Source organism: Sipha flava, unplaced genomic scaffold (genome assembly GCF_003268045.1).
Source record: "Sipha flava isolate LNK unplaced genomic scaffold, YSA_version1 49_pilon_pilon, whole genome shotgun sequence".
Classification (NCBI taxonomy): Eukaryota; Metazoa; Arthropoda; class Insecta; order Hemiptera; family Aphididae; genus Sipha; species Sipha flava.
In genome coordinates this window covers 93,822-111,563 of record NW_020273360.1, presented here as the reverse complement: position 1 = coordinate 111,563, position 17,742 = coordinate 93,822, and the positions used below count along the sequence as shown (strand labels likewise).

General features: G+C 30.7%; 1 protein-coding gene across 1 annotated transcript; it reads left to right on the top strand.

Moving 5' to 3' along the window:
* Positions 1-699: 699 nt before the first annotated feature.
* LOC112690289 lies at positions 700-1,833 on the top strand (the record flags this gene model as incomplete). Its single annotated transcript, XM_025564269.1, has 3 exons — positions 700-865; positions 992-1,145; positions 1,281-1,833. Coding segments are annotated over 3 exons (873 nt in total), but the record flags the coding sequence as incomplete, so codon positions are not given.
* Positions 1,834-17,742: the final 15,909 nt, after the last annotated feature.

Sequence of the window (17,742 nt, the reverse complement as noted above, 5' to 3'; positions counted from 1 at the left end):
ATTGAAAATTAGAACACTGGTATAAGGTAAATATTAAAAAATTTAAAATTGTACACAATTGGTAAAAATCTAAACCACAGAGCTTTTAAAAACTCAAATACATTCATTTTTAATCATTATCAAATGTATTAATACTTGTAAGTTACCTACAACTTTTATTATCGGAGAGGTTGGACCGAACTAGTAAGTTATCGTTTTCAAAATCGGATCCAATTAGTTGTTTATCTTTATAATAAATATTATCCGGGATCCAATTCGGATCCGCTAGTTACATATTTATATTCTCATTCATTTTTAAACTTTAAAAATAAATTTTCAGTTCGTGTTTGGACGCCGCTGCGACCACACGTGTTTTAATCGCGTGCCGTCTTAATTAGCTTCCGATAGCAGTACTACTAATCGTGAACGCCGCGCCGCAGGCGATCGGTAATGTATATGATAGGAGCATAACAACTCACATAATCATTACGACTAAAGCTACAGTTTCCAAGCTGCGGCTGGCCGCAGCGGCTAGCTACAACGACACACGTAGTCTGACTGTGCTATTTAAAATTGCGAAGCGTGGTTTCCAACGTGCGATCGACGATTGCAGGATATAAATAGTCGTTGCGGCTCGTGGCTATAGTGGTCTGATAGCAGTGCATTGCGTGAGTCGTGATGCGTGTCATATAGTGATTTATTGTATTTTTTACATTTTAATTAAAAACTATATCTAAATCTACATTTTCGTCGAACGATGATGAAGTATTGGTGAAAGAAGTTGAGAAGCAATCCGTATTGTATGATAGCTCCCACGAAAAACATAAAGATATTATATATAAAGACGTGATTTGGAACAATATATCATGTATAGTTGGAAAATCAAGTTAGTATCTACAAATTAGTTGAACTTGAACAGATAAATAATATTAACTCTAGAATGAAATATTTATTTGATTATAAAAAGATAACATTGTGATTTAATACTTAAACATCATATTATATATTATAGCAGAAGATTGCAAAAAAAGATGGCGTAATATTCGCGATACATATATGAGGAATAAAAAAAAGTTAGGAACAGGATCAGCAGCTACTTTAGCTAAAAAGAAATGGCCTTTAGCTGGACATGTTGCATTTTTAGATCACGTCGAATATCAACGGAAGTAAGTGTCAAACATCAAAATATGATTGACCCCCCTCTAGATCCAGCCCTGATTATACCTATAATTAATTGTATTCCCCAACCATAAAAAATTTATATCATACTTAGGAAATTTTTATAAAATTCAATATTTCAGTACGACAACAAATGTATCGAATGATATTTCGATGGGAAATTCGATGTTATCGGAAGATAAAGACGATTCAAATACTGAAAAACTATTCAATGAACCAGTTATAGTGAGCAACGAGGCTACGCATGTGGAAAAACGACCGAGAACCAAACCTGAAAAGTTTGATTACGTAAAAAGAGCTATGGAACGAACAGCTATAATAAATAGCATACAAACTCAAAATCAAGCCATTTTAAATAGAGAAGCTGATGATGAAATAGATTTCTTTTTTAAAAGTATGGCAATATCAGTAAAAAAACTTCCAGCTAAAGGCAAAACAGAGGCTAAATTACAAATACTCACATTAGTGTCACAATTAGAACAGAAATATTTAGAGCCGACTGCGCAACCGACTCAAGTTTTGTTTCAGATTCCCTCTCAGCAAAATCATAGCCTTCTGTCTCTTTCGAGTTCACCATCGCTATGTCCTAGTACTTCATCAGGCGCTTCGCAAGGATTTGAATCATATAATATGTCGACAGCATATGGTAACAATTATAATTATAATAATAACTAATACTATCTATACAAAAGTAAATTCAAAACTATTTTGTAATAATAAGTTGTTTTTTATATTTTAATGAATATACAAGGATTGATATTTTATATAACTAAGTATAGTTTTAATTTTTATTACTCATATGTTTTTTTTTTTAAATTTTATACAAATGAATTGTTATTTAAATTTAAATAATTTTTAAATAAAAGTTACACCTATTTATTTAAATAATCTATCTATTTTCTTGCCACGAAACAGCTCCTTCGTTATTGAAGAAGTCTTTAAATGAATCTCTGACGGCAAACCCATCCGCGTTTGCGAAACCACCTCCTCTAGCAATTTGTATCATATTGTTTGTCGGTATCGGTTCACTTGAATCAAATTCTTGATATGCTCGTCCATTTTCTTCCAAATATGCATCTCGTAGCATATTATGTAATCAACAAGCTACAACGATTAAATCGTCACACGACGATGGTTCTATGTTTATAGGTTGGTAAAATACTCTAAAAATCTGGCTTAATAAGCCAAACGCGTTTTCTGTCACTCGTCGGGCACGGCTCAATCGATAATTAAATATAGACTTAGATTTATCGTCTCTTGAAGCATTTCGGGTATATGGTTTCATTATATTAGTATGAAGTCTAAATACTTCATCTCCTAGTATAACATGAGGTAAAATTTTTGAAGAGTCTGGTAATTTTTTTGCTTCAGGAAAACCAAATGACCCATCTAATATCTTTTTACCCATATTTGACTTTAAAAATATACCGCTGTCACCTTCTCTGCCAAATGAGCCAACATCAACAGCAATAAATTTGTAGTTAGCGTCAACCATAGCCAGCAGGACAGTTGAAAAGTAGTCTTTATAATTAAAGAAAAGAGATCCTGTTTTACTGGGACTTCTTACTCGAACATGTTTACCATCAATAGCCAAAATGCAATTTGGGTAGTTCCATTTTGTCCAAAATTCAGAAGCTTTAACATTGAAATCTATTGTTGTTATATCAGGAAGAAAAATAGGCATTAAATATTTCTTTAAAGCTGACAGCGTGATTTTGATAATTAAACTGATATAACTATGTGAAATTCTAAACGCAAATGAAAGTGATCGAAACGATTCTCCTGTTGCAAGATACCTACGAATTATAAAATAAAATCTATATATTTATGTGTATGGATAGTTTAATGGATTATAAAATATACTCTAACGTATTTTTATATTTATATTAATTAAACTATTATATAAAGTGATCAGTTACTCGTAAAAATGTAATTTAATACCTCTTAACGCATTTATATATAAATTAAGTATTAAAATATTTACCTTAAAGTAACTGCTAGTTTTTCATCAGATTTAATTGGTTTTTCACACGATTAGATGGAGGTAATGATATGTCGTTCTTTATTAGTGATAGTATAAAAGTAAACTGATCAAAATTTAAGCGAAAAAATTCTCGAAACTTAAGTTTATTATCATTTAAATGCCCTTAATAAGCACTTCAAAAAAACCTTCATCTCTCATTTTAAACAATTTGCTAATTGAATTTCTCTTACTAGTTACTAATAATGGATTATGACTATTATCTTCTTCTTCTTCTTCCTCTAGTAATAATAAAATTATTTTATTATTATTATCAATAACTTCTTCCATCACAACAAAACTAGTATAATAAATAAATTATTTACCAAAAAACACGTGTTTACTCTACACAATATTAGGGTAAAATGAACTCCGGCCGCAACGTCTAGTCGTATTTAGGAAACCAGTCGGCACGCAACGTTTAGTCGTTACGGCTGATCGTTGCGGCTGATCGTTTCGGCCAGCCGCAGCTTGGAAACCGTACCTTAAGACCGCGTCGTCGTTGCATTATCGCTACAATGAGCGATAATACGTCCGTTAAACCTACTTTTCCATATTTAAAACGTTCACAAACGAACCTCACTAGTAAATCTAACCATAATATTTCTACATCAAATATTCCAAAAACCAAAATCCAATCAAAGAATGCATAAACCAATATAAAAAACACATCTATTTTAACTCTTACAGACACAAATACCACTGCTAACTTTTCAAATGCTAATCATATACAAAAAACATTTGCAGAAACGACAGCATTTTTTTCTTTTCCTAAGAAGGACCAAGCGATTATATTCAATACAATTGACGGCACACCACAAATAAAGTATATTAAAGCCCTAAGTTCCATAACTAACCCGGCTAACATAAAATGTACGTCCAGAATGTCCAATACTTATTTTTGCGTCTATTTTGCAAACAAAAACATAGTCAACGACATTATGAACTCCAACCCGTCAATCACTGTTAACAACCTCACCATTCCAATCCGCAAATTAAAAAACCAATCAAAACGAGTAATTATTTCTAATGCCTCGCCCATAATTACACACTCATACATCACAAATGCATTAAACAACATCAAAACACTCACACCGATCACTTTCTTAAAAGCCGGTTTTACAACAGATAACTTGTCCCACATAATAAGCTTCCGAAGACAGACCCATATCCCTCACAAGGATATATCAAAACTATCCGGATCACTCGAACTCAATTTCGAAGACACTGACACTTAAATTTTATCCACTTCATTAAAACAACAGAATTATCCTTACTAATTTAAGTCTGCAACTGTGATATATTAGATTTACCCCTTCAAAGAATAACCTTAAACACTATAATGCTATTACATCATATAATCATCAACACCACCTTTGTAATCCCTATATTATAATTAATCAGTCTTTTTTTTTCTACTTTTTATCTTTTTATTTACCATAGGCTAAAGAACTTTGTATTTGAAGCCTTATCAAATAAAAAAAAATTAATTAACAAATAAATTTTAATTTAACAAGTTAAAAATATTATTTTAATTCACACTGTACAGTACCGCGTTTAAAAAAAAATGGTTTGATTGAATACTCTTTAAATACACATAACAATATATACTGTTTTCGTTGTATTTAATGAAAATACGTCATGGTCACGTAGATTAAAAAATGTTATCAAATTTTTATCATACTAATACCCAGAAATAGCTAACGTATTATCAGGTACTTAACTATATTTAATGTGTTTTTATTCCGAATAATCCTTAACCAGTGGATTAATGTGGATACGCAACTTATAACGAATGCAAAATATATCACCACTCTGGAAAAAGTTTGAATATGGGCTTAAATTAAATGTTGATAGACACATCACTCAGAGTAATTTCATTTTTTTACGTACGGTGTTTGGGAAAATCACTTTTGATGTTATACCTTTTATTTTTTGCATATATCCTTTTTTAAAATGTGAAATTTATTTCATTATATTGTTATTTCACGTATCAATTTTAAACTGTTCAAACATTTTAACAATTCTTATTTATTATATATCAATTCGGATAAATTTGTTCCATGCATTTCGAAATTTACAATAGTTTTTTCCTAATGGATTACTGCGTGTTGGCTATCAAATCTGCACCAAACAACAAATATATGTACAGAGGCGGATTTATCTTTTTTACGGCTATAGGCACCAAAAATTTGCCGCTCCTATAATAGGTGAAAAAGTTACAATACGCTTCCAAAATACCTACTCTAAATATTTAATATATAGACAATAGTAGTGGACATCCATTTTAATTTTTAGACTATTTTTTTCGCCTGAAGTTATTTAGCCTACTTTGAAAAAAATGTCAATGGTTGTTCACTGAATTTGAATAAAAACCTACAAAATAAAATAAAATATATAGTATTATCAAAAACTGCTTTCTATATAATTGTTTACTTTAATATTTATAGGTAATGACTATAAATTATAATGAACCAAAATAGATTGGTATACTGAATATCATATACGATGTACTATATGTTTGATCGTATGATGTTTTTCAATAAAACACTACAAAATTTGCCACCCCCCAAATTTTGCCGCCCTAGGCAGCTGCCTACAATGCCTAATGGGAAATCCGCCTCTGTATACGTAGTATTGTAATAAACACTATACGTTCATACCCAAAGTTTGTCGTTTATTAAGACCACAATAATTATTTAGTAAAAAAAATTGAAAGATCAATTATCTTAAACATTATCATAATTGTTATTTATCATCAGTACTTTTAATTTAATTATCGAAATATTTATGTAGCTCAAGTGATATTATATGTAAATAATATTCTACAATTTTTGTATCAATATATTGTTTTAGTGCTTACTATGAGCAGGGCAAATGGTAATCAGTAATAATATAATGCGAATACAAATATATTTAACGAACGCTGCAAACCATTAAAGGTATCCCTCAAAATGGATTATATTTATGAACGATATGAACTACAATTTTAACAATTGTATGTGTAATCGCGAACGATTAATAAATTAACTTTTTAATATAAATAAATAATAATGGACGCCAAAGTTTAAATTTATCGAAATTCGGAGTACTTGTTATACGTGATACAAACATTTCTGTAGCTATAAACGATGTAATAAACAATATTAGTCTATTTATATAAGTAATTTTCATCGGGCGTAAAATAATGTTGTCAGATTTACCTGGTAAAATAGTATTCAGTGTCGTTAGGGTACGACTAGTGATTCACAACATTACCGTATTTCGATATCGATATGACCAACCTATCAAATATTTTGTCGATATCGATATCAATTAATTGAATTTTGAAATTACTATTTTCTATTAAATAAATACTTAAGTTAATGTTACTTTAAGTTATGTAAGGAATCATGGTCAAAGAACGATTAAACATGAACGATCAACTATACGATAACGCTTTTTTTGTGAAAATGGTTAAGTCGTTACCAAAAGAAGAAATCGGTTATTTCCAGACTAAGTCAATCAACTACTCTTTTTGAATCCATATTAAAAGAAAAATATTTATCAGATATATTTATATACTTATAGAACGTAATTGTATGAAAATTAGAAAATTAAAAAATTAGAAAAATCAGAAACTTATATTAATTTAAAATCTGTACAAAAAAATTACAATGAGCAAATTCGATAACAAAGATTAAATTTACAAGAATAACATGTTGAGAGGAAGTAACTTATTAGTTACACAATTTTTTTTAATAGATCTCTACACTATTTTAGCTTAAGTCTATGTGGCGGGTTTTTCGGTGGACATTTGTGATTTGAGTATATTACTAGAAGTGCTTAAGTTTTGTGGAAGAGTGTATACATTATTGTGGATAAATCAGTGGTAGTCATTAGTGGTAATTCATTGTAAAGGGAAAGATTTGAAACGTACAAAGGAGCGTATGTTAGTAGTAGCCTCAATGAAATTAATTGAAATGCCTGAATAAATCTTATGTTAGACGGTTTGGCGTTTAATAATAACGTTTATAATAATTTTTGACCCGGTCGATAACTGCACAGTTGAAAATGAATTATTAAATGATACTATTAAAAAACTATTAAAAACTATTTAAAAACTATTGATTTTATTTTTGGTATTAAATGTCGGGTATTGCATAAATATTAAACAACAAGATCCCGCAACAGGTGCCAAAACAAACAAGAATGTTAGTTCGAAGGATTAATATGCACATCGGTTGGTGATTAGACGCGATCAAGACAACGTTATTCTACGATGTCGTGAGCTTGGTCAACAATTCATGGTCGGCCTGTATGTAAAGATAGAGAGTGAACGATTACGATACATGCGATTCAATCAAAAAGATCTGCGTGCGAAAGATTCTCAAAACAATTGTTAGATATCGGTGATGGGAAAGTTACTATAGATGAAACGGGATGCATAAAATTACCGACCGATTTCTGCACAATCATTAATTTGCAAGATGCTCTCATTGACTAGATATTTCCCAATGTACACAGAAAATACACAAATCACGAGTGGCTGGCAGAAAGAACAATTTTAGCAGCAAAAAATGTGGACGTCAACGAAATGAATCTCAAGATACAACATTTATGAACAGAAGACTTGGTGTCATACAAATCTATTAATACAGTTTGCGATGCTATTGAAGCTGTAAATTATCCAACAGTTTTTAAACTCTTTGATATTTACCAGGCATGCCACCGCATAATTTACAACTGAAGGTTGGATCTCCGGTTATTTTGCTTCGTAATTTGAACCCACCACGTTTGTGCAACGGCACGCGATTATTCATTAAAAAATTAATGAAAAAAATGTTATCGAAACCATAATTTTAATGGCAAATTCCGAGGTAAAAATATATTATCACCGTGAATCCTTATTATACCCACAGATGTGCCAATACAATTTAAACGTCTTCAATTTCCAATTAGATTGACATTCGTAATGACACATCAATAAGTCTCAAGGCCAAACGATGTCTGTCTGTGGCTTAGATTTGAGTACATCATGTTTTTCTCACGGACAATTATACGTAGCGTGTTCTCGAACCATCCAGTTTATGTTGGCGAAAGATAGAATAACAAAAAATACTGCGCACTCTGTTGCATTAAGCAATTGATATTATTTTTACTAATATTGTCATAATTAGTGATTTATATAATTTTAAAGGATCAATTTAGTAAATTATTAAAAAAATAAATGTTTGATGTTTTTCATTTTTATATTTCGTCACCGTTCATAGCACTCCATACCTCATCCACTTATATACCACATCCATACACATCTATATTAAATTAGTTATTTTTTCTAACAAAATATTCTCTAGAAATATATTATATGACAAAGCAATGTTTGTCGAGTCAGCTAGTATATATATTATATTTTTAGGTTGATAAAAAATAGTAATAGATAAATCGTAAATCCAATTATTTTTCGTGGTTTACTTCTTTAAAGGTGCAACATTTTGTTGACAGACTGTAAATTGTGATCTGAAAAAAATTTGTTTCAAAACATTTAATAAAAACAAATACAAAAAATACAAATTAATAATTAAAAGTACACGAAATAATCAATCAAACAATAGGTACCTATTTTATTTCTTAAACTTGAATCAAATCCATCTACTGTAACTTCCAATTTAATGCCAAAACATTACGAGCTTCTCTTCATCTTTGATTAACATCTGAAATTGGTACTCTTACCGTGTTTCCAACAAGTGCAGGAAGACATTTTTTATTTGACTTAGTTTTCATTTTTATAGTCTGTAATTTCAAATTACAGTGTGTTCTTTTCTCTAGTTTTCGGTTTTTTTAGATCTATTGTAAAGCTTATATAAATCTTTCTCCCAATAATACATATCAAAAAATATATTCTCCCATTTGCATGGATTTTGCTATCACATGTTGAATAATGAACCATTTTTCATCGTTTTCTTTTGAACATACCAAACATTTTCCTTTATTTATATTATTATCAACTGTACAAATATCCTCGTTGATCGTAGTAATATTTTCGTGGTCTTGATTAGTTGGACCAGTGGAATTGCGATCTACCAACTTAAAAAACCTCTGTTCACCATCTAAATCGTTTAAAATATCTGGTGGTAGAAATTAAGTCTCTAAATTAGCTTTCAATGTACAACCAAAAGGTTCTTTGTAAGGTAACCTCTTTATACCTTTATGATAAGCGTGATTTTAATCAGTTGAATAAATCTTAAATAACTATAATAAATTTAACTAACCAGCACTTCACTTTGAAGTGTTATTGACAATCATCCATGTTGTCAACATATTTTAAATATCCTGGATTGTCCGCTCGATAATACCCTGAATTTGAGAATGTCGATATTTTCCACGACAGATTTTTAAATTGGGCCAGTTATTTTTCAAGTTAGAAACAATCAAATTACAAAATTCACGACGGTTGTCAGATTGTATTATAAGAAGGTGCTCCAAGTATAGTGAAAATATCAATTAATATATTAACAGTTTTTATCTTAAATGATTAAACGCTGCGGGTTACAAATATTGAATAATTATTTTAAGGTAGGGAGGTGTTTGGGAGGTGCATGTACTGCGTATTGCCTATACATAGAGGCCTATCGTTTAACATATAAAATTTAAATGGGAGGTGATCCAAATAATATTAAATCATCCTACTAAAATCTTGGAAAATTTTGTTATTTCTTTTTATAGGCCAACTATTAATGATTGTAAAGGTAAACCTAACCTAACCTAACCTGTTGTGACGAACTTTGCGAAAGGAGCGCGATAAAAAAAGTGTCGTCGATGACGAGCTTCGGGTCCGTTGTTGAGTTGGTTGAGCGGCTCATGGAGGTGGAGCGTGTGGAAAATACGCAACACATTGTTTGGCATTTCATATAATGCTTAGATAATTGAAACAATTTTATAGATTGCCAACTATAGTTGGTATTACATATAGTTTTTCGACATTTTATAAAATACCAATATTATCAGTACTGATTTTCAGAAATGTTTGCGTCCCCTACTATTATTTACGTATGATTATAACGCATAACAAGATTTTGAGACGCTTTTTTTTTTTAAGTAAACTTAGTCTCTTTTCTTTCATTTTGCCAATCCGAGCACTGAATATTATACGCGTTTCCGCTAACATATACATACATTTAAATTTAGCAGAGTGTCGAAGTTGCAATTATTTTCTCCGTTGGCGAGGTTGAATACGAACTTAAATGTTACCAATCAAACAAGGTAGATATGCACAAGAGTAAAAATAAAAAAAAAAATAAAAAAATTACACACGCACAACGTGTGCTCACGCACTCGTATGGTATTGCGTCCAAACCAAATGTAAGCACGTACTCATTGCTGGTTGTATTTCTGGTCGACTTACCGCTTTTGAGGGAGGGGGGCGTCGGAGCAGCGAGCAGGAACAATAGAGTGACGTAATTTACATACTCACGCTGCCGGCTTTCACGTGCTCATTTCCGTGAGTTCACTTCCACGGAAATGAACGCAAATGAGGTTTTAGGCATAGGGTAGTGGCTTGGAAACAGGGCACAGACCAAATTATAAATCGTTATTTAATTAATATTATTTATTTTTAGGTCAGCAGAGCCGTAATTAATTTTTATTTCGTTTGTTTTATTTTGGTATATTCGAATACGTGATCGTTAACAACACTTTTCTCAATTTTTCAAAGCATTTATATTTATATTTGTTTGATTTGGATTAAACGAATGAAAATGTAGAAATTATAAGGGTTATACCTAGTTCTATTATATTACGTCGACAATATTTCAAAATCAAGGTAATTCAGTACAGGAAAATAATAACTATAAATATCCGTATTGGCTTGATTGCATTAGGGCCCTATTTTAAGAATAAATCTCAAGGCTATCGCCGGATATCCGAGTGGGCTAGACCAGAAGCGTAGTTAGATTTTTTTATAGGGCTGAGGAAAATTTTACAATTTTACCAATTAAAAACAAAAATTAGAATTTCAGTAAGCAATTTAAATTTTTATTGTATAATCATAACTCCTTTTTACAAAATTAATGAAATAAAATGAAATACCTACATGATTATAATTATTATTCACAAAATGAATTAAATAAAATATCTAAATAATAATACAAAATTAATAGGTACTTACGTTACATAACATAAACAATATGAAACTAATAATTCATAAAATAATGATAATATGAGCTTCTACAATTTACATTCTATAAGGTAAAACAGACATACAGTTTTTTCTGAAGTTTCTATGTGAGCTGAGGCATCTCAGCCCCTACCCATAAATATTCCCCTGGTCCATACCGACACTAGCTCAACGACATTCGCATGGAGATCGCAACAAATGCAGTTCGAGCCATCACTACATACCTAGCGGTTCTATTATTGAAATTATTCGTATAGGTGTTATCGGAGGGACGCATGTATTAGGGACTTTACGCTCCCAGCCTAAAAACCCCAGAAAATATAAATTATATTAGATTATTATCTAATATAAACGTAACAACATATTATGTTATACAATAAAACCTCCTTGTGATAAATCTTTTATAATAAAAAAAATAAAATATATAAACAAATATTTTATACATTGAAATAAATAAATAAATAAATGTTTTTACTGGAGTATTATTATTGTTTTGAAGTACGACTGGTTTTGAATTAAAAATTCAACATCAGATACATAAAAATTCAATAAAATCGGGACTTTTATTGACTTTGTATATACCTGGTGATCAATTTTTAATTTGAAACCGGTTATACTTTTATATAGTAAATTAAATAATAGTATAATTTGCCATAATAATAAATTATGGAAACACCTATATGAATTTAACATACCAGCACTCCCGTGCTTGAAAGATTTATATCGTTGCTTCGATGCTGAGGTTTTGAAATAAACAAAATAAAATACCTCGAATATGTCATAATTATTGGAAAAAAATATCTGTACTTATTATACACACATACATGACATCAACGTTTTTTAACACGTACATATTTTTACAACAACGGGAACTGCTTTCAATCAGTTGAGTTAGTTGGTGCCGAGCAATTCGCTTGTAAACGATTTTACTGTGTAAACCGATTGTCGTCTGCATACACTATACTTACATGTTTTCTGCAGTCTTACAACTCAAAACTGATGTTATCGTCATAGTGTACGATTCTTGGAGTAGATATCCGAATGGTACACTAGCCGGGGCCACGTATCAGATGGATGTGCGCAACGAGAACATGGACGTGCTTGCGTCTGTCCAAGGCAAGTACTACATATCGATTGTATGACTCAGTGCAGTGGATGGCGGAGCATTTTACTTAGAGACAAAGGATGGTGTGGAATGTTACGAACATACATGGAGTGAAATACTCAGGGTAAGATGATAATTATTTTAAATTGATAACTACCGTTTACCGTAATTACAATACTCGCGTTCCAAAAAGTAGTTGATTCATTCTGTTTGGTTAAAAACGATTTCTTATTTTGGGAACGACTTTACCAGCTTCACTAAACGTTATCGTATTTCTTATCGTTAGTGTCGTTAGTATTTAACCATTCTTTGACATTGATTCCTGTTAGCCCTTTCAGTCCCTATGGCACCCACAGAGGACATTCTTTTGAGTTAATTCTGATAAGGTTAGAAATTGGTTATAATAAATAAATAATATTTGTTTGCCATGCTAATAATGTAAGGAATACAAAAAACATAATATTTATAATGTGAGTCTTATAATGTATATTTTATAGTAAGAAATGTCTCCGAAAATTTTTGTCATGAGTTTTTGAAATAAATAAATAGATAACAGAAATATTTTTTTCTAGTGGATGAAATGGTTTTAAAAATCTGAAATTTTTTCTTTGATAAGATAACATCATAATCAATATGTACGAATGACCATTATTTCTCCAAAACTAGTATCAGTGAAGTTATAACAGCTGTTATGTATGTCCCTCGTAAGAGACATTGGGCTGTTATGGAGTCAAATTATGATAAAATATTATCATTTCTATATGTTATCAAAATACGAAATAAGAACATATTAATTTGTTTTTACTCATTTTTTATGTAAAAATGCCCCATGTACATTCAGGAGACATGTTTATTGTGAAAAATGTAATATACATTTATGTTTCATTCCTGGGCGAGAATGTTACCGTCAAAAACATAGAAAGTAAAAAACTAAAACAAATTTTTATTATTTTTATAACTATTTTTAATTTTTATTATTATACATGGCCTAGTCAAAAGGGATAAGACTGTTATATTAATTTTTTATAATTTAAATACATAATATATAATAGCATATAATATTTGTTTTTATTCTAATTATGACTGCGTAAGAACCCAATGTCCCTCACAGAGGACAATCCAATATCTCATTAGGATATAACCAAAAAAATTTTTTTAGTATATTTATGACTCGTTTACTACATATTTAGTAAAAAAAAAAATTCTTACTTGAAATATTTAATTCTGGGTCTGAAAGGGTTAGTTTGTATAAATACTTTATTTAATAAAAAATAGAAATTTCAAATGTCAACGGATTGATATGGATACCGATAAAATGAGCTAACCGGTCTGGTCCGGTCTTATCTTATAAAAATAGGTGAAAGATCGGTTCGGATCGAATCAATATTTTTTTGAATGGTTTTGGTTCGGTCCTGATTTAAACTGTAATAATTTCGGTTTGGTCCGGTTTCTGAAATATAATCAGATCAGTCCGATCTGGTCAGGCCTGACTCAACGTGTAGGTGATATAGGCCCACGTCTAGGGCAGCATTTTTCAGTGGCAGCATTTTAACATTTTTGTATATTAAATAAGTAATTTTTGAGAAGATTCCTAGCACCTACTTATATTAAATCATGTGTTGTGAAAAATAAAAATCAATATAAAAATATAAAATTTGGTCAGTATGAACGGACAAATATAAACTTGTGTTTACGTTTTTGGACTTGGGTCGACCGTTGACCGCAGCAAGTTGCAGTGTTCTCTTGACGGTTTTTAATGGGTTTCGTGAATCGGTCTTGTCAGACCCCGATAACGCTTTTTATACATTTCCAAAATAAAAAAAAAGGCGATGCACTTATGACTCATTGTAATGATCTTCAACTAGCACTTGGATCAGATGACGGCTTAACTTCTGACATTAATGCAGTAGAATTATATGATGAAATTACAGCTCTGCAAAGATGGTTCAATGATACAGAAACTAATCTTCAAATTGTTTTGGAATATATTTGTGAAAATCAATTAGTTGAACTTTTTCCTGGTACATATATATATATATATATATATATATATATATATATATATCGTAATGAATCCTTTTAACACTTCCTGTGACGGCTGCCACAGGGGAAAGAATTTTCTCAAAATTAAAAATTATTAAAAATTGTTTACGATCCCAAATGTCACAGGATCGCTAAGTGGGCCTTGCAATGATTTCAATCGAGAAAGAATTAGCTTATAATATGAACATGGAAGAAGTAGTATTTGATTTTGCTAACGCAAAAGCAAGAAAAGTCAAGTTCTAATACGATGTTAACATTTATATTATGTTTTTATTAACTATTATAATACAATTATTTTTAAATTATTTTGTTTTATTTAAACTAGTAAAGATTTACTTGTCTATAAATATATCAATATAATCAATTAATAACTTTATACAAACAAATATAATGAACTCGAAATTAACTATATTTTAGTAATGTTTATGTGAAAAAATATTTGATATAGTATTAACATGTATAAGGGGCGGCAAAACTAGAGTTTGCCTAGGTGTGTAAAATTATTTGAGCCAGTCTGGGTCCGATCCGGACCGATCGGTCCCGATTAGCTTAAAATGTACAGCTAATATAACGGCTTGTTTCAAATCTAATATCTATTAAACAATGATTTAAAATTATAAAGACATTATTTATAGAATTAATAACACGAGTATTATCATTATGGCCCATGGGAATCAATATTTTACCTCAGCACCGTTGTTTTATATAAATTGTATGTACTATCATGTATATTGTATATATCTCAAAGCTGTTCATGGTACCTATTGGCTATTAATAATTTATTATCGAACATATTTTCAAGAAAAATTATTATTCTCGTTATGATGCGGGTAACGTGAAATATTGTGGAAGTGCCACGTCGCGCATAGAATTATCATATATTATTCGACTTTTAAAATCAGAACGCGGTTTTCAAATACTTGATAATGCAGTAGATATATTAAATTCTTATTTTTATGTTTATAATGTTGTTATTCTTATTATTTTTAACTAAATAGTAGTAAACTGTAATAATCACTACAAACATTGAACGTAATAAATAAACAACAACGAAGACAACAGTAGGTGTATGTAAAGTTTATTGACAGATATCGTAGTAGATTGGTTGGTGGTATACCCAATTGGGGTCTGATGATAATGGGTTACTCTTCTCCGCCAAAATTATACCTTTCCCTTTTCCGTTAATTGATTTCCGTTGGTTAGTTCCCTTTTGCACCATAATCGTACCTTTCTCTTTTTCGCCAAATGAAAAAAAATGGTCTCTAAGTAAGTATCTATTTATTATTAGATGAATGTAAGAGTATATATTACAGTCGTTGCCAGATAAATTGAGACGGCGGCAACGGCGCGATAACGGAAAACCAGTGGTTCTCCGTATTTCAATATTTTTACCGAAAATACATCAATAAACCAACAATTGTTACAAAAATTATTTTACGATATTAATTCCAAATTATTTCCTTAGCTTGACGGTGAGCTTTACGATTTTTAATTTTTGTTAATAATTAATATTGTCATTGGTCAGCCGAGTCATTTATTTTTATACATTTATAAAAAACAAATTGCTGATGCAACTGAAGTGGGCCGCGCGGTCGAAACACACCGGGTTCGAACTAGTGACTGCGCACGTCGTAGCCAACTGTGTGGCCTTAAGGTACGGTTTCCAAGCTGCGGCTGGCCGCAACGATCAGCCGTAACGACTAAGGTAAACGTAACTAACCGTAAACGTTGCGTGCCGACTGGTTTCCTAAATACGACTAGACGTTGCGGCCGGAGTTCATTTTACCTTAATATTGTGTAGAGTACAGACGTGTTTTTTGGTAAATAATTTATTTATTATACTAGTTTTGTTGTTAATTGTTAGTTTGTTAACAAAGTATAGTGATGGAAGAAGTTAATGATAATATAATATAATATCTTTATGTATTCGTTGTATTGTATCATACAATACGGATTGCTTCTCAACTTCTTCCACCAAAACTTCATCATTGTTTGACGAAAATGTAGATTTTGACATAGTTTTTAATTAAAATGCAAAAAATACAATAAAACACTATATGACACGCACCACGACTCACGCAATGTACTGCTACCAGACCACTATAGCCGCGAGCCGCAACGACTATTTAAATCACGCAATCGTCGATCGCACTTTGGAAACCACGCTCCGCAATTTTAAATAGCACAGACTACGTGTGCCGTTGCGGCTAGCCGCTGCGGCCAGCCGCAGCTTGGAAACCGTACCTATAGCAGCATACTGCCAGCGACTAGTTTGGGCTACACTTCATGAAAAGCGCCGCCGCTGCCATCTCAATTTATTTGGCAACGACTGTACAATTATTAATTAGATAAATTAATTAAAAATCTAGAAATTGTTTTATTATATTTGTTAGATATTTATTATATTATTATTACCACAATTTCTTACACAAGAAATATCAAGAATTTCACTTTTTTTATTTTTAAAAAATTCAAACTTAAACGAAATTCATCAAATGTAAATTATTTCCCCGACGTAAGATATTAATAACATTGCGTTAGTCGAGCCGTTATATGAATTTTTTATCACTGAACCGCAAAAGCTTAAATTATTTCTAAATTATATACAATACATCGTTTTGTATTACATACATATATTTTATTTATTTATATCTTTACCTATTATTAGTACAAACCAAATAAAATAACAGGCAACCAAGTCGGCCCAATATAATTGCGAACATTTGACGCGTCAACGATTATAATAAAACAATATCTAGATTTTTAATTTATTTAATAATTGTTATATATAAAATATTCAATTAATATTCAGATACCCGACTAACTCTTTTCATTTAACGGAAAAGGGAAAGGTATACTTTTGATGGAAACTGATCATGCCTAATATTAATCTTATCTATTTTCTTCAAAATCCTTTTTATATTAAATTTTGGATCTAGCGTTGGACATAGCCGGTTTCCGCCAAAGTGTACCTTTTATAATATCGAGTATAAATATTATACGTACGAGTATATCATAATTATTATATAGCCCGAACAATTAATACAGTATAGCTAGGTAGTGGATTGTATCGGTTATACTACTAGTTTATTTAATGAAAATAGAAAACTCATCTAACTAATCAAATTTAGCATACACTGGTTTAATTGATTGAAAAAAATTACCGACAAAGTTTTTTTACGTGAAAACTTACCAATACATAAAAAAATATGTTTTCTTGAACTTCATTGAAAATTAATGAAATTAAATCACTGCTAGGGT